At 55.9% G+C, this 21,518-nt stretch overlaps 1 protein-coding gene and 2 long non-coding RNA genes across 4 annotated transcripts in view; 2 read left to right on the top strand and 1 right to left on the bottom strand.

The window, feature by feature from the left end:
* The window catches only part of KLHL29 (kelch like family member 29), a 305,682-nt gene that overhangs the window by 272,137 nt on the left and 12,027 nt on the right, over positions 1–21,518 (top strand). For both annotated transcript variants that reach the window (XM_072770938.1, XM_072770939.1), the window contains 3 exons: positions 9,661–9,799; positions 18,526–18,728; positions 19,422–19,681. In XM_072770938.1, coding sequence (XP_072627039.1) covers positions 9,661–9,799; positions 18,526–18,728; positions 19,422–19,681 — 602 coding nt within the window. The remainder of the gene's footprint in view (positions 1–9,660; positions 9,800–18,525; positions 18,729–19,421; positions 19,682–21,518) is intronic.
* LOC140601660 (uncharacterized) lies at positions 4,819–19,668 on the bottom strand. Its single transcript, XR_012004654.1, has 3 exons — positions 16,884–19,668; positions 7,317–13,688; positions 4,819–5,170 (listed from the first exon to the last, which is right to left on the bottom strand). It is a non-coding gene; the product is annotated as an uncharacterized lncRNA (long non-coding RNA).
* LOC140601658 (uncharacterized) lies at positions 12,481–14,731 on the top strand. Its single transcript, XR_012004651.1, has 2 exons — positions 12,481–13,523; positions 13,898–14,731. It is a non-coding gene; the product is annotated as an uncharacterized lncRNA (long non-coding RNA).

Here is a 21,518-nt window from a genome sequence, read left to right as displayed (position 1 = left end):
TTCCGTTCCACCTGGCCACCCCCACTCCGGCCCTACTCAGCTGCCGACTGCCCTTGCAGTGTGCTGATGTGCAACTTGGGCCTTTGCACAGGCAAACTGCTAACAAAAATGCCCTCCTGTCCACCTTTAACAAGGCCCACTCGCCTCCCAAGACCACGCCAAGTTCCCCATCCCCGTGGGCCTTCCCCCTTCCACCTCCACGCTCCCCTCTACCCCAAGTAGGCTCTGCTTCTAGTGCTGTTTATACACCTTTGGTATACACGACATAGTGTAACACAGATGCATTGTGTATGTGCCACTGAGGGTCGTGGGACACCAACCATAGGCCACAGCTCTCAGAGTTAACCAGAACAGGTATCTGAGGCTGGGGAGTAGGGCAGCACCCACAGATCCATCACAGGGTCAGGACGCACCAGCACTGTCTCCCCCCACCCCCACCCTGGGTTGCTCAAGCACCCCTGGGCCACCAGCTCCGCCAGTTCACCACAACCACTGTGGCCATCGCTGGCTGGCTCTACTCTCCACCCTAGGACTTCATCAGACCCCTGAGCCCAGGTCTCATGGCTTCTTGCCAGCTGCCAGGAAGCTGCCCACTCTGGACTCACCTCACGGGACCCAGTTCCCTGCCCACCTTGGAGTTCTCCCCAATAGAAGGGGATCCTGGTGCCAAGCAACCCAACTGACCTTTGTCCACTGCAGCATCTACCTCCCCCATCAGACTGTGAGCTCCTTGAAGATGGAAACCGGTGTCATATTCATGGTCCAGGTCCTGACACACAATGGCCCTCAGTAAATGTGTATTTAGTATTAGACTATGAACTAGTAAGTTAAGAATGATACCCCTTGTTATGTCCATTTGGTTCTCCACCAGTGACATAGCTAGCTGCCACCGACACCCCCTGCACTTCCTGGTCACCCCACCCTGACCCTCCCTCCCTGGGCCACTTGTCTCTCCTCCTCAGAAGGCCTTCATTACCACCACTGATGTAGCTCCTGTGTCGACACCAAGCTGCACTATTCCCTGGGACAGGGACTGTCTTGCTCATCATCTGCTGCCCCCGCTCCTCTGTATCTCCCACCCCGACCCAAGCTCTGGGCCCAGGGCCCTGTACTTGGTAAACTCAGAAGAGGGGCAGCAGAATGGGTTGGAATAAGAGAAAGGAAGGGCTTGATGGTGTATAAAGACCAGGGGTGGGGGCAGAGTGTGAGAGGTGTGGGGGTGAGGCCACTGATGGTTAATTCTGAGCAGAGTTTCTGAGTTTAAGAGACAAACCTGACTCTCTCAGCCTCTCATAAAATTCACTAATGGCCCCCAGTCTCTTGGGTGTTTCTTCCACAATCTAATATGGGCCTGCCTCTTACACCGCACACACACACACACACACACACACACACACACACATGCATGCACACATGCACACACACATGCTTGTACATGGACATGCATTCTCATATACAACCACACGTTCACACACACCATATGTTCTTGCCCACCTGCTTACATACACCACACGCTCAGACACACACATACATATGCATGTGGTCACACCTTGCCCCCCAACCCACCTGGTGAGCTATTACACATCTTCACCATCCCCCCACAAGTCTTCCCTGTGCTCCACAAGCCAGCCAGCAGTCCCTCCTCTGAGCCTCCTCTACCCAGCGCCTGCCCCGTAAAATTCCCCTCACTTGGCACCACAGTCATTTAGTGTGTCCCCTGTTAAACCATAAGCTCCTCGGGTCTGTGAATGTGTTCATTCATATGTGTCCCTGGGACCCTCACCCCACCCCCTTGCCCAGCGCACCTGTTTAGTGAGGAAGCAAGTGGGTGGGACAGATGCAAGACCAGACAGAAAGGGGATGTCCATGCCTCAGCCTTATCCAGCTGTGGACTCGGCACCCCTAACCTCTCTAGAGCCCTCCGCACCTTCTGCCCTGACCCCGGGTGCTTGGAGCTCTCCGAGGTGCTGAATTTGGGTCTCAACATGGCCGCACTATCCTTCCTGGCCTCTGGACTCTGTAGTCCCTCTAGCAGAGAACCAACCGCCACCCCACCTTCCACAATCTACCCTCCAATGAACAGAAGCAGTGTCTCTAAATATGCTGTAGGCAGAATTTAGGCATTTTCACGGGGCACAGGTGGAGGGGTGAACTCCCCAGCCCCACCCCATCAACAGATTCAGCTCTCTCCCTGGGGCCAGATAGAAGTCTCATCCTCCCCTAGTCCTAAGGACCAAGGCTCCTCAGGGCACCCACCTCCTTGGGGCCAAGTTCTAGAGGAGGACTTCTGCCTCAGAGGGACTGTCTGACCACTTCCCTCCAAACCTCTGACTTCCTAGCTGCTCCCAGCCCATCTGCTATGGCCTTCCTGGCAATTGCAAACCCCACCTTCAGGCTTCTGGTCCCCACAAAGTTCTTCAGTGTCCTGACTTGACTTGCCAGGATGCTTCATTCACTGCATATCCCCTCATCCAAGCTTCAGAATGTTAGCCTAGCGTCCCTAGCTCCTGCAGAGCTGTCTGCATACTGTTAACTCTCCTGAGCCCTGGACTTCCCCTGAGGCCTTGTAGCCCAGACCCCTACAACATTTTCATCCTCTATTATTCAGAGTGTGCCCATCACCTCTAGGTCTTCATCCTCAAAGCAGCGGAAGAAGCCAAGTGAAAACTACTTTTCTGAGGGGAGGAAGGACTAACAGTTGCCAATGGCCACCCAATCCAGGGCACTTCCCTCTGACTGCAGCTTTGGGGTTTGCCCACTGGCCTTCCTTGTTCAGCCACAGGTCTGCCCCCACCTCTGCAGTTTAATGAAGTTTTTTTTTAAGATTTATTTATTTATGAGAGACACAGAGAGAGAGAGGCAGAGACACAGGCAGAGGGAGCAGCAGGCTCCATGCAGGGAGCCTGACGTGGGACTTGATCCCAGGTCTCCAGGATCAGGCCCTGAGCGGAAGTTGGCACTAAACTGCTGAGCCACCCGGGCTGCCCTTAATGAAGATTTTTAAAAATTTTAATGACTTTTGTATCATCTTGGAGGGCCTGAGAATGTTCCAACTGGAAGGTAACCCTCAATTCTGCCCATCACATGCATATCAAGCACCCCCTAGTGCACAGCCCTGGGGCAGGGGTTCTAGGGACGGAACAGCCTTTCAGTGCCAAATTTCACTGCCTGAGAAATAGGTCTTGTCATCCAGCGTTGGACTTGGAAAAGGCAGGCTGGTGAGAGGTGGTGACTGTCCTTAGGACTTTTTTCCTTTCAGATAAATGGCAGGAATTTCCATTTGGACAACAGGACAACCAGAAGGTCTCCTCACAAAACTCTAATAAGTCAGGCAAGAAATCTGAGTCTTTCATGCTTCTCTTCTCTAGAAGCACCCGTTTCCAGGGAGGACTTGCCTGTGTGAGGCTGTCAGGCCCTGGGCCGGGGGTGGTATGACTTCCCAGGAGAGGACTGGCCCTCCAACTCAGGCTGGGCATGCTGTCTGCAGGTGGTTTTATCCTGTCTTACCCAGAAGCTAGAGCCCAGCTGGCACACAAGGTCAATTCTGAGCTGTTCTTTGGAAAAGGGGATATGTACATCTGATCAGTTAGGGAGGAAGGGGCAGGAGCCTGTCCCCAACCGTCTGTGGCCTGACTGAACAGCAGCAGCAGGAAGCTCTGTTTGTGTAAAACCACCAGTTGTCCCCACTGTGTCTGCACATGCTGAGCTCCTCCACTTCTGGGTGAATTATTCTCTGGGCATGCATGACACAGTCTTTGCTGGGCTTTCTCAGTACATTTCACAACTGCTCTGAGTTTATAATTTTTTCAAGTCCTTTATCAAATATGTGTTATAAATACCATTGGAATCAGGAGCATTTATCACCTAGCTGGGTTTTTTCTTGAGCTCTGAAAAAAAATTATTTGGCTATACAACCTTTCTCGGGGCTCTGATTTAATGGACTTCTCTGCTGCAAAGCCACTGAAATGTGTTGCCTTTTAATATTTGACATCTCTTCCTCTTTATTACCACCTCAGACAGCCCTTCTAGTCCAGCTGGAATGAGCCCATTAGTCTCTGACAAATAACTCGTGTCGTTTGGTGAAAAATATGCAGAAGCTTGGCTGCGGCAATGTCATTTATAGGCTTGGTTCTGTTTGTGGCCTCCCTCTTCTCTAAATACAGCATCCAGGTCCAGCCAACACTCCCCAGTGTCCTCTTTCTCTCAGATGCCACTTGGTGCTGGGTCCACAGAGCCAGCTTACCTTGCCACTTAAAATGGGGTTTGAGATGGGGTATTTACAGATGTCCATCAGAGAGTGTCAAGAATTGGCCTCATGGCAGCACTGTTCACAATAGGCAAAAGGCAGAAGCAACCCAAGCATCCATCACAAATGAATAGGTTAACAAACTGTGGTACATACATATGACAGAATTGCATTCAGCTTTCAAAAGAAAGGAATTTCTGACAAATGCAACAACATGGATGAACCTTGAGGATGTTATACTAAGTTAAATAAGCTAGCCCCAAGAAGACAAATACTGCATGATTCCACTTATTTGAGCTACCTAGAGTAGTCAGATTCAGAGACAGAAAATAGAAGGGTCAATCCCAAGAGCTGGGGAAGAGGGAAGTGGATACAGAGTTTCACTTTTGCAAGATGAAGTATTCTAGGGATTGACTGAACAACGTTGTCAATGTGCTTGACACTACTGAATTGTGCACTTAAAAATAGTTATGATGATAAATTTTACTGCAACAACAACAAAAAAAAAAAAAAACAGAATTAGCTTTGAACGCTACCATAAAGGAGAGACTGACACAGGGGAAGTTCCATGAGCACTTGAGCCCTCTCATTTATTTGTGCTTCCTGTATCAGTTAGCTCTTGCTGCATAACAAGCAACTCTAAGATTTTTGTGGCTTAAAACAACGACCACTGATTTAGATTATGATTCTGGTCTGCAGTTTGGGCTGGACTCAGCTGATCTAAGTCAGGCTCAGCCGATGTTGGTGGGGGCTGGCAGGTGTAAATGGCTCATCTCTGCTCTATGTGGCCTCTTAGCCTCCAAAAGACTCACTCAGGCTTGTTCATAGGGTGGTAGTGGCAGGGATCCCAAGAGAGTGAGCAAAAGCAAGCAGATTTTCTTGAGGCTGTGGCTCACATGCGCACAGTGTCCCTTCAATCACATTCTGTGGTCAAAGCAAATCACAAGGGCAGTCAAGAAGCAAAGAATGGGAAAATGAACTCCGCCCCATGATGGGAGGGGAGACAAAGAATTTTTGCCATCTACCACACCAGTCGTATATATGCCAGGCCCTGTGCTAAATGTTAAAGATAGAAATATAAATAAATCACAGTCAAGTCCGGAGACATACACGTAAATAAGTCATTACAACATACAGTATGCTCTAAAGAAGAAAACATGGGTGCTGTGGGAGGATGGAGGAGTGTGAAGGGTGGTGGGATATGAGAGGAGGAGGGGGAGGAGGCAGAGGCTTGGGGATACAGTGACACCTTAACTGGTATTGCAGGACAAAATTGTAATTAGCCAGAAGAAGAAGGGAGGAGGAGAGATTGGAGAAGAGGGCAGGGAGAAAGGTGAAGGCTGGCAGCCTGGGGTACAGGGAGGCTTCAGTGGGGAGTGGAGGACACTTGCTCCCCCTGCTTGGCTTTAAAGGGTTTATTTAAGCAGAGATGGATGGCCATGTTGTTGGATGGCGTAGGGGCAGAAACAGAGACATCTTTGGAGGCTGCTGCCCTGACTCAGGTGAAGAGTGTGGTGGCTCAGAAGGGGGCCTGGGTGTTCCTGAGGCCAAAAGACAATGGAAGGCAGAGATTTCTAGGCTGTTAAAGAGGCAGGGCTTGGTGTGGGGAGGAGAGGAATCAGCGGGGAGATTCAGTGCCCCTGGGCCTGTGCTTTCTGCCCAGCAGTCTGAGCAGCAGAGTTCCCATGGTGCGGCCAGGTAAGGGGGAGGGGTCCTACAGGCACAGGTGGGGCATCCCACACCCAAAACCCCGGAGGCCAGAAAACAATACCCTGATATCAGCCAACAAGGAAAGACCCTGAGGTCAAGACTTCTCTTCCACAAGCCTGAAGCGGTCAGATTCTTGAGGGTGCAGGGGTGCTACTGAAGTCTCCCCCCAAGGCTCAGCCCCCCCCCAGGCTCCACCTCAAAGCCCCCAAACTGCCCAAACTGGGCACAGCATGGCTGGTTGAAAAGTTTCCCCAGGACCCCACATTCCTCCAATCCCCTCACACATCTCAGTCCTTGGCTGAGACAGAGGGGGTAGGTAGGGGTGCAGACAGGAGGTCAGCTTGTGCCTGGAGCCGGTGCTGACCTCCCGTGGATCCTGGGTCGCGATGCCCCGAGACACTGTCCCTCTCCAGCTGGGCACTGAGCCGGCAGCAGTAAGCACAAACAGCCTGATCAATACTCTGAATGCACTTGGGGCCCTGCTGTGAAAAAGGAATCCCCTGGTGAGCACTTTCATAAATTGAACATTTTTTTCCGAAACTGAGTAATCCTGCCCGGCTATTAAATCCAGATTTCCACAGAGTCAGAGTAGAAAGTGCTCGCGTTTAGACGGTGACCTGGATCTCCAAGCACCTCCCAGTTCCGACCAGAAATCCCGGGGCAGCAGGCAGTAGGGCCGGGCTGAGGCTGCACACGTCATCGTTGCTGGGACCTCAGTTGGAAGTCAGAGCTTTCAAAGACAATCAGAACGCTTTGGGCCCAGGAGGAGTGGTATTTTGTAACCACTGTGTTTTCCTGGCCCCCTGGGCATGGTTAAGGCAGCGGGCGTGCGTCTGTCACTCACTGCAGGGAGAGGCTGGGAGGCAACAGAGCAGGTGCCTCTTGATGTTCCAGGGGATCAAGCACCTAGAGCTGGGGCAACTTGCCCAGGGTCACGCAGCCAATTAGTGGCCAAGCTGGAACCAGAACCTGGATCCAGCTCTTTGGAATTCCAGCCTGGAACTCTTTAACCCCCTCACGACTTCACCCAAAAAGCTGACATCACCACCTGGCTCCTGTTTCAGGAGTGAATTCAGTTGGTGGCTCAAGTCTTGGAGCTGCTGTGTGGGTGCAGCAAGCCGTTAGCCTCCACCCAGCTGGACCCTGCAGGTCTCCCCCAATCACCCCGCATCGTATCCTTGCCCAGGCCACAAGCTCAGGCTGCAGGTCCCACTGGCCTCGCCTCCCGCCCAGGCCCCAGCCACCACCTCCCGCACCTCTCCCTACAGTGTCCCCTAGGTCCGCACCCCAATCCCAAACTGAACTCACCATTCCCTCTCTTGCCGGCATCCCCCCAGAAACCTAGAAGTAGTTCTCGCACCTGTGGCTTCCACGATCCCTCCAGCGCTGAGGGCCACAGTTTCACGGTCTAAATACTCGTCTTTCTCTGTCCTTCTGTCACCATTGACGCTCAGGTCTTTGTCACTTCCCACTTAGATCGTGAAGCGATCACTGCCATCGACGAGGCCATGGTGCCTGCCGCCTGTTGAGCACCTACTGTGTGCCCTGGCCACAGCTCACAGTTTACCATGGGCTAGCTCATTTAACTTTCAACAAGGGAGAAACAGGCTTCAGGGACACCTTCCCGAGGTCACACAGCAGATAGGAGGCAGAGTTGAGGTTCCCCCACCAGGCCTGGATGTGAGGCCCAGTGCTTTCCCATCTCCCATCTGGTCTCCAGCTTCCATCATTCCTCACGATCCCGCCTCTATCGCGGCTGCCAGAGGGGTGTGTGTCTGGCCTCCAGGTCCAAACCTGTCACTCCCCTGAACAGAATCCCAGGGTTCCCTGGTGCCCCCAAAACCAAGCTGGAGCCCCTGGCAAGGCTCTTGAGGTCTGACCCTGCCTGTCCGTCCCCGCCCCCCCCCCCCAATCACCTTGCTTTGCTCCCTATCTGCCCCACAGGCGCCCTCCACACCCTCCACCTACAGCTTTGGGCCTGCTGGTCTCCCGTGTCCAGGTCTTAGCACACCCACTGGGAGCCTTCCTGAGGCCCCAGCCTGCGGCCCACACACACCCCTGCAGGTGCTTGGCCTGATATGGGGTCAGTGGTGATTCAGCACTGCCACACAACTCAGACCCCTGTTCTCACTGTCTGCCTTGGTCCTCGGTGGAGCCAGAACCCAGCACGTCCTCAAAAAGAAAGGCTGGCCTGACTGCAAAGCCCTCAAGCCCCTTCTCGGGCTCAGGGATTTTCACCAGGCTCTGGGAAGAGAGCAGGGAGCCTCTGTCCTCATTTTTCAGATGTAGAAACAGAGGCTCAGAGAGCACAGGGGCTTGTCCAGAGACAGAGCTGAATCTTGACAGGCAGCCAGTGTAGGCCTATGTGGACAGAGATGACTAGTCAGGCCGAGCAGGGCATGCGGAGGGTAATTCTAGAACACCAGCCCAGGTGCAGTATAGACCTGGAGGGCTCAGGGTGACGGTGAGCAGCTTGGAAGCAGGGCTCAGTTCTGCAGACACCCCACCCCCATTTTCCTGTCAAAGGACAAAACTCAGCCTGACAACAGTCCAGGTCATCCTGGCCCAAGAATCTGGGCCTCTAATGTCCACTACCAGCCACTAGGGGTTCCAGGGGGCAGGCAGGCAAGGCGAGGCTAGTGGGAGCATTGGTCATCTGAAGGCCCTAACTTTTGTTAATTAGAGTTTATACCAACGAACCGGGGTAGCTGTCAGGCTCTCCTCCCCCCTTCTGAGTCTTGAGGTGGGTCTAGGAGGCATCCCCAGGCTTGGAGCCCACAGGCCTGGGATACTCTGTGCCAGCCTCAGGTGCCCAAGACACCAGGCAAAGGTAGGTGTGCGTCAGGGTGGGAAAGTCCTAGAGGGCACTTCCTTGGACCTGCTGGGGTTGCAAGCCGGGCTCTCCCATGCTGAAGCCCCAGCTGAGGATGGGAGCCCCAAGAGGATGACCCAGGGAAATGGGAGGAGGCGCGCGCAGCCTCTGCTTCTCTCCAGCCTTCCCCAACGGCCCCAGAGGTGTGCGATGGAAGGAGGGGCTCTCCGGGCTCCCCTTCCACCCCGTCCTTCCTCGGGGGCCCCTCTCTGAGAAGCTCACCCCATGCCATGGCTTGAGTGTTTAACATAAGGGACGCTGTTTTTGCAGGTTTTGTGGTTTTTATTCCTTTGAACCATATCCAGCCCATCTGACATCACAATGCCATGCTTTACTTGGTATCAGACCCATCAGCACTCATTGGCATTTGGAGAAGTTGTGCTGTAATTATACAATAGTTTTTAGTTGTCTGTGATAATGTATTCTCTATGTTTCCAATTGTCGGTATGGGAATCTTTTCCCCCAGCCTTTCAATTTCTGGGTTTGATTTTTTTTTTTTTTGTATTGTTTTGGTTTGGGGGTTTTTTGTTTGTTTGTTTGTTTGTTTGTTTGGGGGTTTTCTAGTTTTGGTTTTGGTTGTTTTTGTTTTTGTTTTTGCTTTGAAAAGTTGTGGTTCCTTTGGTTCCGTGGCTCCTCCTGTTGCTGCTCGTTGACGCATTGTTTGTGACTTCTTTTGACAATCTGTGTTGAGCCAGTCTTGCCAAGAAACAGTATCAAGTATTTTCCTATTTCTCTACTTCTTGAAAGAAAAATTTTTGGTTAAAAAAAAAACAAAACAAGAAAAAAACCTCTTAATGGGAACCTGGCCCTGTCTGTCTTCTCTGTTCTGCAGAAATGTTGAAGGAATTGAACCAGCAGCGCAGAGCGAAAGCGTTTACAGACCTGAAAATTGTTGTTGAAGGCAGAGAGTTTGAAGTCCACCAAAATGTTCTAGCTTCCTGCAGCTTGTATTTCAAGGACCTGATTCAAAGGTTTGCCTTCCTTCCAGCTGTGGTCGGGTCTGTTCCTTTGTAGGACGCTTTTGTGTCTTTTCTCCTTCCCTCTCTTGCAGGTTCCTGAAGCGTGACTCCCTGTCACAGAGCCAGTAGCCATCTCTCCTCCCCCCCTCCTCCCGAGTGCCCTCTCACACACAGCCTCAGAGCAGCCACTGCCCCCAGCCCGCCCCACGCAGCTTTGCTGGTCACCAGGGGCCTCTGCCAGCAGTAGACAACACCCCTGCCCTGCCCCGAGGATCCCGAGATCTCAGTGGCTCACAAGCCCTCCCTGGGATTAGGAGAACTTTAGACTCCACTTTAAGGGACCACTGCACACCATCCCCGTTGGCTCAGCACAGGGTCCCAGGCACCATCATCACTGCTGTCGATAGTGAACTTAATGCCAGGAAAGCACATCGACCAGACTGCCCCCCAACCCCCTGCTGAGGAGCACAGGCGCCCCCCGGGGCCGCTTTTCCACAGCTTGAGTCGGGGAGAAGAGACTTGTAGCCGAATCCTCGTTCACGCTGCATGCCTTGATACTTGTACACTGAGCCCAAAGCGGCGTTGTCTGAGCACAGACCAGGTGTGTCCTAAACACGGTCTCTCTCAGCCTTTGCGCCCTCCCCTCCACCCTCTGCCCCGGCTATTTCTACCTGAATGAGTTTAATGGTGCATGAGCATCTTTTTTTTCTTTTTTCCATTTTGTTGATTTTTTTTTTTTTTTAATTTGTCTGCTTCATACCCTCGCAAACAAGTCAGGGGCCACCTTCTAGCTCCTTAGTGAGGGAGAGCAGCCGAGGGGGCCGGCCCAGGGTAACGCTCCTGTTTCTCTCACCCATCAGCAGATTAATGCCGCTGCTCATTTTGCCTTGCAGCCTCTCCGGGGCGGACGCTGAGCTGGGACTTGGCTCAGAGTGGGAGGACAGGACCTCTGCTTGCTTCCCAATGCTGTGTTTGGACTTGCCAACTAACCCCAGAGTGACTGTGTTTTGTTTCAGGATGGCACACTGGCTGGCATCTCCTTTCCAATCTCTTGTGCCCGGCGTGCAAGCCCCACCCAGCCGCGCTGGCCCCAGCCGTGCAGGAAGGGGCAGGCTCTTTGTGACTTCCAGCCTCATGGACAGCTTGGGTCTCCCACCCCCAGTGCTTGGGTCCTCTCTGTCCAAGCACAGGGGTCAGGGGCATGAGCTCTGGGGTAAAGGGGCATGTCCAGTGGCTTCTTCAGGCCAAGGGAGGTCTTTGTGCTACCACTCTTGGCAAATTCTGGTGCTGGCAGTGACCAGCATCCTAGGGCTTTGGTCCCTGCTACAGACCAGCTGGAGAGCACAGAGCGGGCAGGATGCAGGGGCAGGTTGGTACTCAGTGATGGCCCAGCCCTGGGCTAGAGAGATGCGGGCCAGAGGAGCACAGGAGTCCTTTGACTGTCTTTAGAGACCTTACGTGTAAAACCAAACTTTTTCACAACAGAGGACACCACTTGGTGAGAACCCAAAAGTCATGAAGGCTTCTTAGGCCAAAAAAGAAGGAAGAAGAACATTCCAGGCAAAGGGTGGATTGCCTGGAATGTTCTAGAATACAAAGAATGTTCTGGAATGTTCTAGAACACTCCAGACAAGGCATGGGTTGCCTGGAATGAAAAGTTGGGACAGAGACCATCATAAGCAGTGTGGAGGGAAAGAGAGCCTTCCCAGAGATGGGTGTGAGCTGGGGTGAGGTAGGCAGGCAAGTCCAATCCCTGGGCTACAGCCCTGGGCTTGGTCTGAGGATGTGGGGACCATCGAGAGCAGTGGGAACAGGATGGCCACCTGAAGGTGAAAGAACTGTAGGATGTGCCTCAGTGACCCTATCTGGAAAGGATGGGGGCGCTGGAGCTAAGAGGCAGTCCCTGGAAGGGAGAGGGCACCCCCTCGCCCCCGGGGAGCTAAGAGACCTGGGTCCTACACCGGACTCTGCCACTTGTCCTATGACCCTAGGCAAGTCACGTCCTCTCTCTCAGGCCTCAGGTTTTCTCATCTGTAAAACAGGAGGTTGGTTCCAACGACATCCAGGTTTCCTTCAGGCTCCAGCATCCCCGAGTGGCAGTGTCGGGGGGTGGGCACGGCCAGCCCTGCAGAGGCTTCCCATGTACCAGCCCCAGGATGTGAGAAAGGTGAGGTCACAGGGTGGGACGTGGGTCCAAGGACCACTGTCAGGGCAGAGCTAGCGGGGACGGTTAATTGAGCGTCTGGCATGGCAGGCTTGTGGCTGACGGATGCCCAAGTAGAGATGCCTGGTAGGCAGCCAGATAGATGGATCTGAGCCCAGAGAGGTCTGAGGTCTGGGGAGGCTCCATGGGCGTACAGGAGGGGCACTCACGGAGGAGGGGAGGCTGAGGCCGGGCCCAGGGGCGCCCCTGTGGTTGAAGGTCCCAAGGTTAATTTGCAGCCATTTTAAATTCTACTTCCCTTGTCCTAACCTTGGCGTACGTGCATCATCGTTCCTGCCCATAGCTGCAAACGAGTTCCTCCTGTGGGGAGGAAAGTAGACTCTGCAGAGAGGTGATGTCCTCTCTGGCCACGTAAAATCCTGGAGAAGTGCACACTCTCAGGAGCAGCTGGTGCTACCACGTGATTTCAGTCTGCGTGCGACCCTGGAGACGGCGCAGCGGCCAGGGTGGCCCAGGAGGAGAGGTGGGGCCCTGCCCGCTCCGCGGCTGCACTAGGGAACCAGAGAGAGTAGGGGCAGTCTGTGTCCACATGGTGTCCCGGTCCTTACTCTCATGAGGGCCGCAGGGAGACTGTCAGGGGCAGGGTGACGCCTCCCTGCCGCCCCAGGACCCGCACCCCTCAGGCTGGACTCCTGCCCACCCCCGTCCTGGGACCCGGCACACAGTCACCACTCCAGCCCCAGTGAGGACGCTGTCCCAGCCCCCAGCCAGTGGAGACCCCAGTGTGGACACCCCCTCACCCGGGGTCACGGGGCAGACATGGGAAACCAAGTCATTCAGCGAACGAGCAGGAGCCCCCTGGGTGCCAGGTCTCACAGGAAACACCAGATGAGGCAGGTCTGTGCCCTCAGCCGGGCGGGGGAAGGGGGTGGAAAGAAGTAAGAGCAGGACAGCAGACTGAGCACAGTCAGGGGGATAGAGGCTCACCGGCAAAGCGCTGAGCTGTGGGAAGAGGGGTGTTCAGGGACGGCCCCCGGATGTGGTGGCATCTGGCATGGGTATTGAACAGAGGATGGGAATTGCCCAGGCTGACAAGGGGGACAGAGCTCGGCTGACAGACAGGAGCCAGCTCGGGACAGCAGGGTGTCCAGGCACAGCAAGGAATTCAGTGTCACCACAGTGCCGGGTGCAAGGTGGCGATGGAGGGAACGAGGCCAGCATAGGGGCCGGACCCCAGCCTTGGCCGAGCCTGGAGGTGTCACGGTCAGCTGTGTGTTCCATACGGATGACAGGCAGTGAGCGGGACAGCCAGGTGTCACGGTGTCCTCTCCCGACTAGCTCGGCTGCCCAGGAGCCCCGGGCCACCCCCCCCCCCACTTTGCCCACAGGCTCTCTCCTCACGTGTGTATGTCCCTTTGGTGTGGCTGCAACGGCTTCTTTCCATAGTCTTCCCTTATTTTGTTTCAGACTCTTGTCTTTTTTCCCTGACAAGGCCACGACCCAGCCCACAGGGAGACGTGTAGAGATGTCTGATGTCATCCTGAAAATCCTCCCACTAACCCTCAGAAGCAGGTACCATTAATATGCCCACTTTGCAGATGAGGAAGTTGAGGCCCAGAGGATTTTAAGTAACCAGTAGGTCTGGGATGGGAATTGAGGTCTGACTCCAAAGCTCATGCTCTTACCGTCCATTTGCTAGCCCAGAGAGGAACAAAATTGTAGTCTTGTGCATGAAGTCTATAAGGAAAGAAAATAAAACTCAGGGTTGACAGTGTGGACAGATAGGCCAGGAGAAAGGATGCAGAGTGTGTGTGTGTGTGTGTGTGTGTGTGTGTGTGTGTGTGCGTGTGTACACGCACACATGCACCCCTGTGTATCTGTTGGAAACATTTGTAAACTGGCCACTGGATCTGTGCAAGAGAAGACACAATCCTCACCTGAAACAGGTACCTAGGCTGTGGCCACTTGCCCCCGTCCCCGGGAGCAGGCCGTGTCCTCTGGAGTGAGGAGCACGGGAGGGGCTCCGGGCGGCCACGGAGAAGAGCACATGAGGCCGTCAGGAGGCGCAGAGCAAAGCGGTGCTGAGACCCCCGGCTGCCTCCGCACCCCATTGTCATCCCATTGAGTCCCTGTGACAATCAGAGGTGAAAGCACGGCAGGAAGAGGAGCCTCGGCTTTGTCCTCGGACAATGTGTGGAATAGGGCTGCGCCATCACCACACCTCGCTTGCATCCAGGCCGGAGGGGACCCCACCAGGATTCTGTGGACTGAGCCCCAGGCTTCAGGAAGGGGGAAGGCCATTTTGAGTGGCCATTAGAGCTAGTGGCGTTCTGGGGTTACAGCCTCCCAAGTCCAGAGGCACTTCTCAACCCCTCTGAGCAGGGCCTGAATCTGCCCTGGCTGTTTTGGGGAGCCCATGAAGAAGTCCCTTCACTTATCCCCAGGAGCCAAGGAGCCCTCAGGCATGGTTGGTGCCACTGGAGGCATTGGCTAGACTCCCTGGCCCGGCAGGCTGCAGGCCCCATCCCAGAGGACAGGGATAGTCCTTCAGAGATCACAGACGTACGGCCCTCCCTGCCAGCACCTGCGAACGTGGCGCCCAAGCCTGGGTGGGACAACAGGTGGAGCCCGGAGAAGAGCTGCCCCCATCACACCAAGCGGGACGGAGACCCGGCACTCTACCTTCCAGCCGAAACCCTCTTCTCACCAAGTCTGTTGGAGCCAATGGCACATTTGAACTCTATTTTCTTTTTGTATTAAATGAAAATGGATGGACACACTGATTGGGCCAAGCTGATTTTCACAAGCCCCATGGGTAGGCGCTGGGCTTCTCCCTCCATCCTTCTCTCCAGGGAAACTTAAAGGGATCTACCTAATTGAGTGACACAGATGTTGGAGGTAGGGTTGCCCAACAGACGTTAACACAATAGTCAAGCCATATGCTGCCTTTCCCTTCCTTCCCTGTGAAGTTGGGTGTTTGTGGGTGGCAGTCTGCACCCCTTTCCTGGTAGAACAGACAGGTGTGGCTGGAAGAGCAGATCATAAAAAGAGAGACACATCTCAGAGACCAGCAGAACAATGTGAGTCAGATGCATCGCCAAATCACCACGGGTGGGCCAGGGCCCGCCTGAGCTCTGAAGGTCCCCGGGACCCAGTGAGGCTAGCGTGGGCTGGGTTGGTGCCCTGGAGCTGGCGACGTGCCTGAGCTCCTACGCACGCAGCGGGGTAGGAATTGCATTGGAAGAGTGGGGTCATCCTCCTGAGCAGGTCGGGGTGCCATCCATATTCACCACCTGCTCCATGACTGCCCCCCATCCATCGCTGCCCCACAGATCTCCCCCCATTATTCCAGATCTAACTTGCAAAATGAAAGCATTTGCTCCCTGAGGTGTGTGAGGGGTAGACAAAGGACCAAAGTCTGGAGAAGGCAATGCTTAACCACATGAGCGAATTGCTGATGGAGGGATCTCAAACGCTCTAATATTTGGGATGAGGCATTCCTGGTACATCCACAGACCCAGGCCTGCCAAGCAGAGGCTGTGTCACTACCCTGTGAGAAGGTGAGCCTGGGGGCATTTGGTCTTAGGACAGAGCCCCAGATCCTGTGCAGGCTGGACAGCACCAGCCTACCCCATACTCCCACCCCTAGTGTTAGGTTCATGGCCCAACCTGACAAGGCTATCACTGACCATTCCTACCCTGTTCCACCCCACTCCAAGGCCATGTCATGCCACACTAACCAGCAGCTCCCAGTACCCCATTGCTGCTGAGTGGAACAGGATGCTTGGACCTCAAGAGCCAGCTAGGACAGGGACAGAAAAGTCAATTATTAAGGACATGGCTCCCCACCGGTGACCAGGGCCACCCATCAGGGGCAGTGCCTCCCAGGGGATCCCTGCTCATGGGGAAGAGACCTGAGGCCCAGTCCCAAGACCGTCTGATGACCAGCAATGGAGAGTCACCACCAGCCTCTCTCAGTACCACAGAGGTCTTGCATAGACCATGGACTCGCATGTGCAGATGAGCCACACGAGGCCTCACTGCCTGGGGCCTCACCCCCTATAGATCTTGAACTCAGCTCCCCACCAAAGCCTCCATTACGTTCCCAAGTATTCCTCTGTAGTCAAGTGGAATGGTCATTCTGCCCATGACGTCTGGTATCTGGCCCCAGGGGCCTCCAGCAACTCCCCAAAGTTCCTTTGTCCAGCAGCCCCCTGCTTTCCACAGGCAACTCACAGAGGTCCTGAAGGAGCAGCTACAGCTAACCCTGGACAGCACCCATGATGATCAACGCCCCACGTGCCTCCTCATGTCATCCCTGTGCTCGTTAGCCATCCAGGCACCACCCTGTCCACAGGACCCTCCCCATGGCTCAGACTCTGGGCAGGACAAGCATCTCCCACGAGCATGACCACAGTTGTTCCATCAAACTCTGCACTCAGGACTTGCCTGGCCTTCCATCTGCCCAACACACCTCCCCACACTGGGGGTTCTCAGGGTCATGTGTCGTACGCACTCCTGGGTGTGTGTGTGTGTGTGTGTGTGTACACAGCTGAAGTCCACCCCAGCCCTTCACAGAATTGGAGCTCTGCTGAGGAACCGTAGGTGGCAGGAGGGCCAGCCCAAGTGGAGGCAGCAGTGGCTGGGGTGCCTTGGGAGAAGGGGAGCAGCCCGGCTTTGGCCCAGCCCGCAGAGCAGGAAGGCTGTGAGGAGGGGAGGCCAGACACAGCATGTAGGAATGAAGGCAGAGGCCGCAAGGCCGGAGTAAGAGGTCGACCAGATGGCCTCTGAGGCCTGGGGTGTTAGATTTCTGTGCTTTCAAATGATCACATAATGAACTATTTTTATGCTTAACAAAGTTACCCGAGCATGAAAATCTATCCCGACAGCAGAGGACTCGGTGTGTTAAGTCACTTTAAAAGTCACACTCACCGTGTATACGTGTGGGCTCGAGAAGGGGCTCTGCTCAGACCCTCGGCTCAGGCAGCACCGTCCCCCGCGAGCCTGGAGGCAGTGTCATTACCGCAGGCCCCGGTGCCATGAGCTGTTCTGTGGGGAGGGGAGCCCCAAATGAAGTCACAGCTTCCTCTGTCCCCCGCCCCGTTGTATCGGTGCCTTAACAGCCCTTGGTGGCCAGACTGGGGAGAATGTTGCTCTCCTGGTGGCATTTGCGGTTCTGTTGTGTAGAGCAGTCTCCTGGGCAGTGTTTCCAGCCTCTGTCACGTGAACTCCACGGGACTCTAGACTTCCTCCAATTCAAGCCTCTTGTTTTGCAGAAGGGGAGCCTGAGGGCCAGAGAGGCCAGGCCCGCCCGCCGTGGCAGGGCTGGGGCACGCAGGCCCTCCGGCTGCCTGCCCACGCAGGAATCAGCCTCCCTCGGGGGGCTCCAGCTGCTGGACACCTCCCCACCCCCACAGCCCGCCACCAGGGCGCCCCGGGGACCGGTCACGAGGGTCGGGGCCCCTGGCCTCCTCAGGAGGGGAGACGCCAGCGGTCACTTCCCAGCCACATGGCAAGCGCGGCCTCGGGCAGGAGCAGGACCCGTGGTCAGAGTGGCCGAGACGGGGTGTCAACCAGCCACCTCTGACAACCTGCCTCCTGACTCTCAACGCTCAGGGTGTCTTTCCTCCTGGTCACTTCTGTACCCGTGTGATCTCTGCTTCATCTTGTCTGTTTCCTTCCAGGTCCGGCTGTAGGGCGCGGCTGCCAGGCCTTAGGAGCCTTTGCAATGGTTTTGTATTTCTATAGACACCAGATACGAACATATTTATATATTTGTGTCCCTCCCCCGCTCCCCCAGTTCCCAAGCCCGATGCACACTCTACACGCAGGCCACCCTGACCTCTGACCCCGTGTTCCATGTGGCAGGAGGGCCCCCCCCGGGCCAGGTCCCAGGTCATGGCTGCTGGCTGTCTGTGGCGGAAGTCCTTGGTTGTTCCCTTCCCCTCCCCCGGCTCTAACCATTCTGTCCGTCTATCTCGTCTCGTCCTCAGTTTCAAAGCAATGTCATGAGGGCTCCCTTTCCATGCCTAAAAGGAAACAATATGCTTTTGGAAGTAGGCGGGGTTGGAGTCCGGGTTCCGGGACAGCTTGGGGCGATCGAGGGCGTCTCCGGATCGGCTGTGTCCTCGGCCGGTTGGGAGCCTGGGTCACGCTGGCGGCCCTCCGCTTGGAGGCAGCCGGGCCCCCCCACTTCCCCGGGGCCGGGACCTGCTGGCCGCGGGTGGCGGAGCCCCGGGAGCCAGCAGCGGGGCAGAACCGTATTGTTTCCCTTTGAGGCCAGTCCTGGTCCTCGTCCCCATCCACAGCTCATGCTTTTTGATTTGCATCTTTTTTTGCATGGACATGCCAAGTAGTGATAAGCAGGGTTTTCTGTTCTTTTGGGCGTCTCTGGTCAGACTCTTCTCTTTCAGATCCTGTGTCAGGTCGTTAGGTTCAGGTGTGTCATTGCCGTGTCCCTTGAGTCCTAAAATGAAGGGCGTGACCGAGGCGAGCAGGGAGATCTAGCCCTGTGAGGAGGCGGCGCTGTGGCCGCAGGGTGGCAGGTAAGGGACACCCTGGTCTCTGTGCCTAGGTCGGTGCAAGATGGCAGCCAGTGCGGCCGGGAGAAGCTGGAGCTGGTCCTGTCCAACCTGCAGGCCGACGTCCTCGAGCTGCTGCTGGAGTTCGTCTACACGGGCTCCCTGGTCATCGACTCGGCCAACGCCAAGACGCTGCTGGAGGCGGCCAGCAAGTTCCAGTTCCACACCTTCTGCAAAGTCTGCGTGTCCTTCCTCGGTGAGTCTGCGGAGGGTGCGCCCAGATCGCCTGGAAGGGGTGGTGTGGATGGGCACGAAATTTGAAATTCGCCGGGCGTTAGAGGGAAGAGCTGTGTGTCCAGCTTGGGGTGCAGCTGGATGTCACAAGGCCGTTTGGAGATGAAAATTCGGACAACTGTATGCACCAGCACAGACCCAGACACGTCCAGGCAAAAATAACCATTAGCCAGACCTCAGGAGAGCCGACTAGACTGATGCCAGGCCCAGAGGCCAGGTTGGTGAGGCTGAGGCCTGCAGGAGGCGGCAGGTGGGCATATGAGGGGTGTTTCTGCTGGTGCCATCCTCAAGTGGGAGCCTGTCACAGTTTTAGAAGACGCTGTAAGTCTCAGCATGACCCCTGCCCTCAGCCCAGGCCCCAGCTCTGAAGCCACAGCAGTGAGGAAGCTGACGCTCCACACCTCACATCCTCAGTCCTCCTGCTGGGACCTGAGGTAGGGAGGCCCCAGGGTAGGCAGCCTGAGACGGGGCCCAGGAAAACCTGAAGGTAGATCCACAGCCCAGGGATGCCAGAGTGGTCTTGTGGGGACCCCAGGTACTGAAGACAGGTCCCAAGGACGCGGGTTCCGAGACAGATCTGGAGTATCGCGTGATAGGAACAGATGGCCGCCATTCCAGGGCCCTGTGGTCAGTGGCCCTGTGCTCTTGTCCCCAGAGAAGCAGCTGACAGCCAGCAACTGCCTGGGGGTACTGGCCATGGCCGAGGCCATGCAGTGCAGCGAGCTCTACCACATGGCCAAGGCCTTCGCGCTACAGATCTTCCCTGAGGTGGCGGCCCAGGAGGAGATTCTCAGCATCTCCAAGGACGACTTCATCGCCTACATCTCCAATGACAGCCTCAACACCAAGGCCGAGGAGCTAGTCTATGAGACTGTCATCAAGTGGATCAAGAAGGACCCCGTGTCCCGTGCGCAGGTAGCCCCCCGCCCTGACCCTCCTCCCCCGCCCCCCCCCCCCCCCGCCTCTAGGGCACAGTGTGGGGATGGCGTCTGGAGCAGGGGTGAAGGAAGGTGGCCGAGGCAGGACCGTCTGGTCTGACCATCAGTGGGAGCACACAGGAGCCTCCGGGAGCCCAGGGGCAGAGAGAACTGCCCCTGTGGCCGCAGAGAGGTGAACGGAGGGATGAGAGATGAGAGGTCAGTCGCCAGAGGGTTGCAAGTGCTGGCCTCCCACCCAAAGGAGACACAGGCCAGCCAGAGGCCACGGGGCCGGCAGGCCGAAGCTCCCGTGACCTCAGACGGGCAGGAGGAGCCCCACCCATGCTGCGCTTATTGCGGAGGTGGGGAGCACCCAGACCAAATGGAAACCGTGCTGGAGATGACAAACCACGGCACACACCACACAGCAGGGAAGGCTAGTCCCTCAGAGGGGGCAGCTGGAGAAATCGGAGGCAGGATCCAGGGCAGAAGGAAAGGAGGGCAGGGTCCCCAGGAGGGGCTTCTGGGTCACCGGACATCAGTCGCACCCCATTGGGATCTCCAGGCCAGAAAGCACCGGCCGAGGGCCTTGCTCAGGATGGAACTGCCTTGGTTCTAACATGTGAGGGGCCCCCAGGAGCTAGGGCAGACCCAGGTAGCTCTTGGGAGAGCTCAGAGGCCACCTGCCGAGCAGCAGAGGGGAGGCCAGAGCCAGGGAGGCTGGGGCCCAGAACGCCTCAAGGCAACTGAGCGTGGACGACAAGGGTAGTTCGTTGCATGGGGAGTGGGAAGTGGCACAAGGGAGGGAGGGATGGGCCAGGCGCTGGGATGGGCAGCATGGGGCTCTCCACCCTGGCCCAGCCACTGCACCCAGGAGAAGGGGGTTCTCCGATCAGGCGGGGAGGGGCAGGATTCCTTCCTGGAGAAAGGCAGTCCAGCAGGTTGGGCAGCTGGAATAGTGACTGCCCCATCCACCACAGCCCCCACATCTGGGTCTCAGGCCCCCACCTCTGTCTTTGGTTGCCTGCTGCATGCCTATGGCCAACGTCCCCCAGGCCCCTCCAGTTCGTACACCTCCAAAGCCACACGTCTTGTGTTCCTTCCTTCAGTTCTGCCCATCACCCAGAAGCCCAGATTCCTCCCACGCCTTCCGTGTCCGATGGGCCGCACGCTGCTGTCACGCGTCACCTCTGTACCTCCCTCCGGAGAGGACCTACTTCCTCTCCCCATTCAGGCCCTCCTCTCACCAGCATTGCTGAGGTTGTCCCCCGAGTGTTGGCCCTGCCTTCTGTCTTCCCCACCCTAGATTGGTCCCCACCCTGCAGCCTGTGTCCCGAAGAACACATCTGATCATGTCATTTCTCTGGTGAAAGCCCCTCGTGGGGCAGCCCGGGTGGCGCAGTGATTTAGTGCCGCCTGCAGCCCGGGGTTTGATCCTGGAGACCCAGGATCGAGTCCCACATCGGGCTCCCTGCATGGAGCCTGCTTCTCCCTCTGCCTGTGCCTCTGCCCCTCTCTCTCTCTCTGTGTGTCTCTATGAATAAATAAATAAAATCTTAGAAAGAAAGAAAGAAAGAAAGAAAGAAAGAAAGAAAGAAAGAAAGAAAGAAAGAAAGAAAGAAAGCCCCTCGTGGTCTCCATCATCTGCTCTGAGGGAAAGACCACACAAGCCCTGCTATCGGGACATGGGCAGGGCGGGGGGCCAGGCTGGTCTCCTTAAGCCTCTCCGGTGTCATCTCCCCTGCCCACTACACCCCACCCGCAACAAAGTCCTTGCACAGCCAACAAGAATAAGCTCCGCAGAATCCCCCAGATGCACCTTTCTCCACGGTCCG

Source organism: Canis lupus, chromosome 12 (genome assembly GCF_048164855.1).
Source record: "Canis lupus baileyi chromosome 12, mCanLup2.hap1, whole genome shotgun sequence".
NCBI lineage: Eukaryota > Metazoa > Chordata > Mammalia > Carnivora > Canidae > Canis > Canis lupus.
Note: the sequence above shows the minus strand (reverse complement) of the source record. Positions and strands in the feature narration are given on the sequence as shown.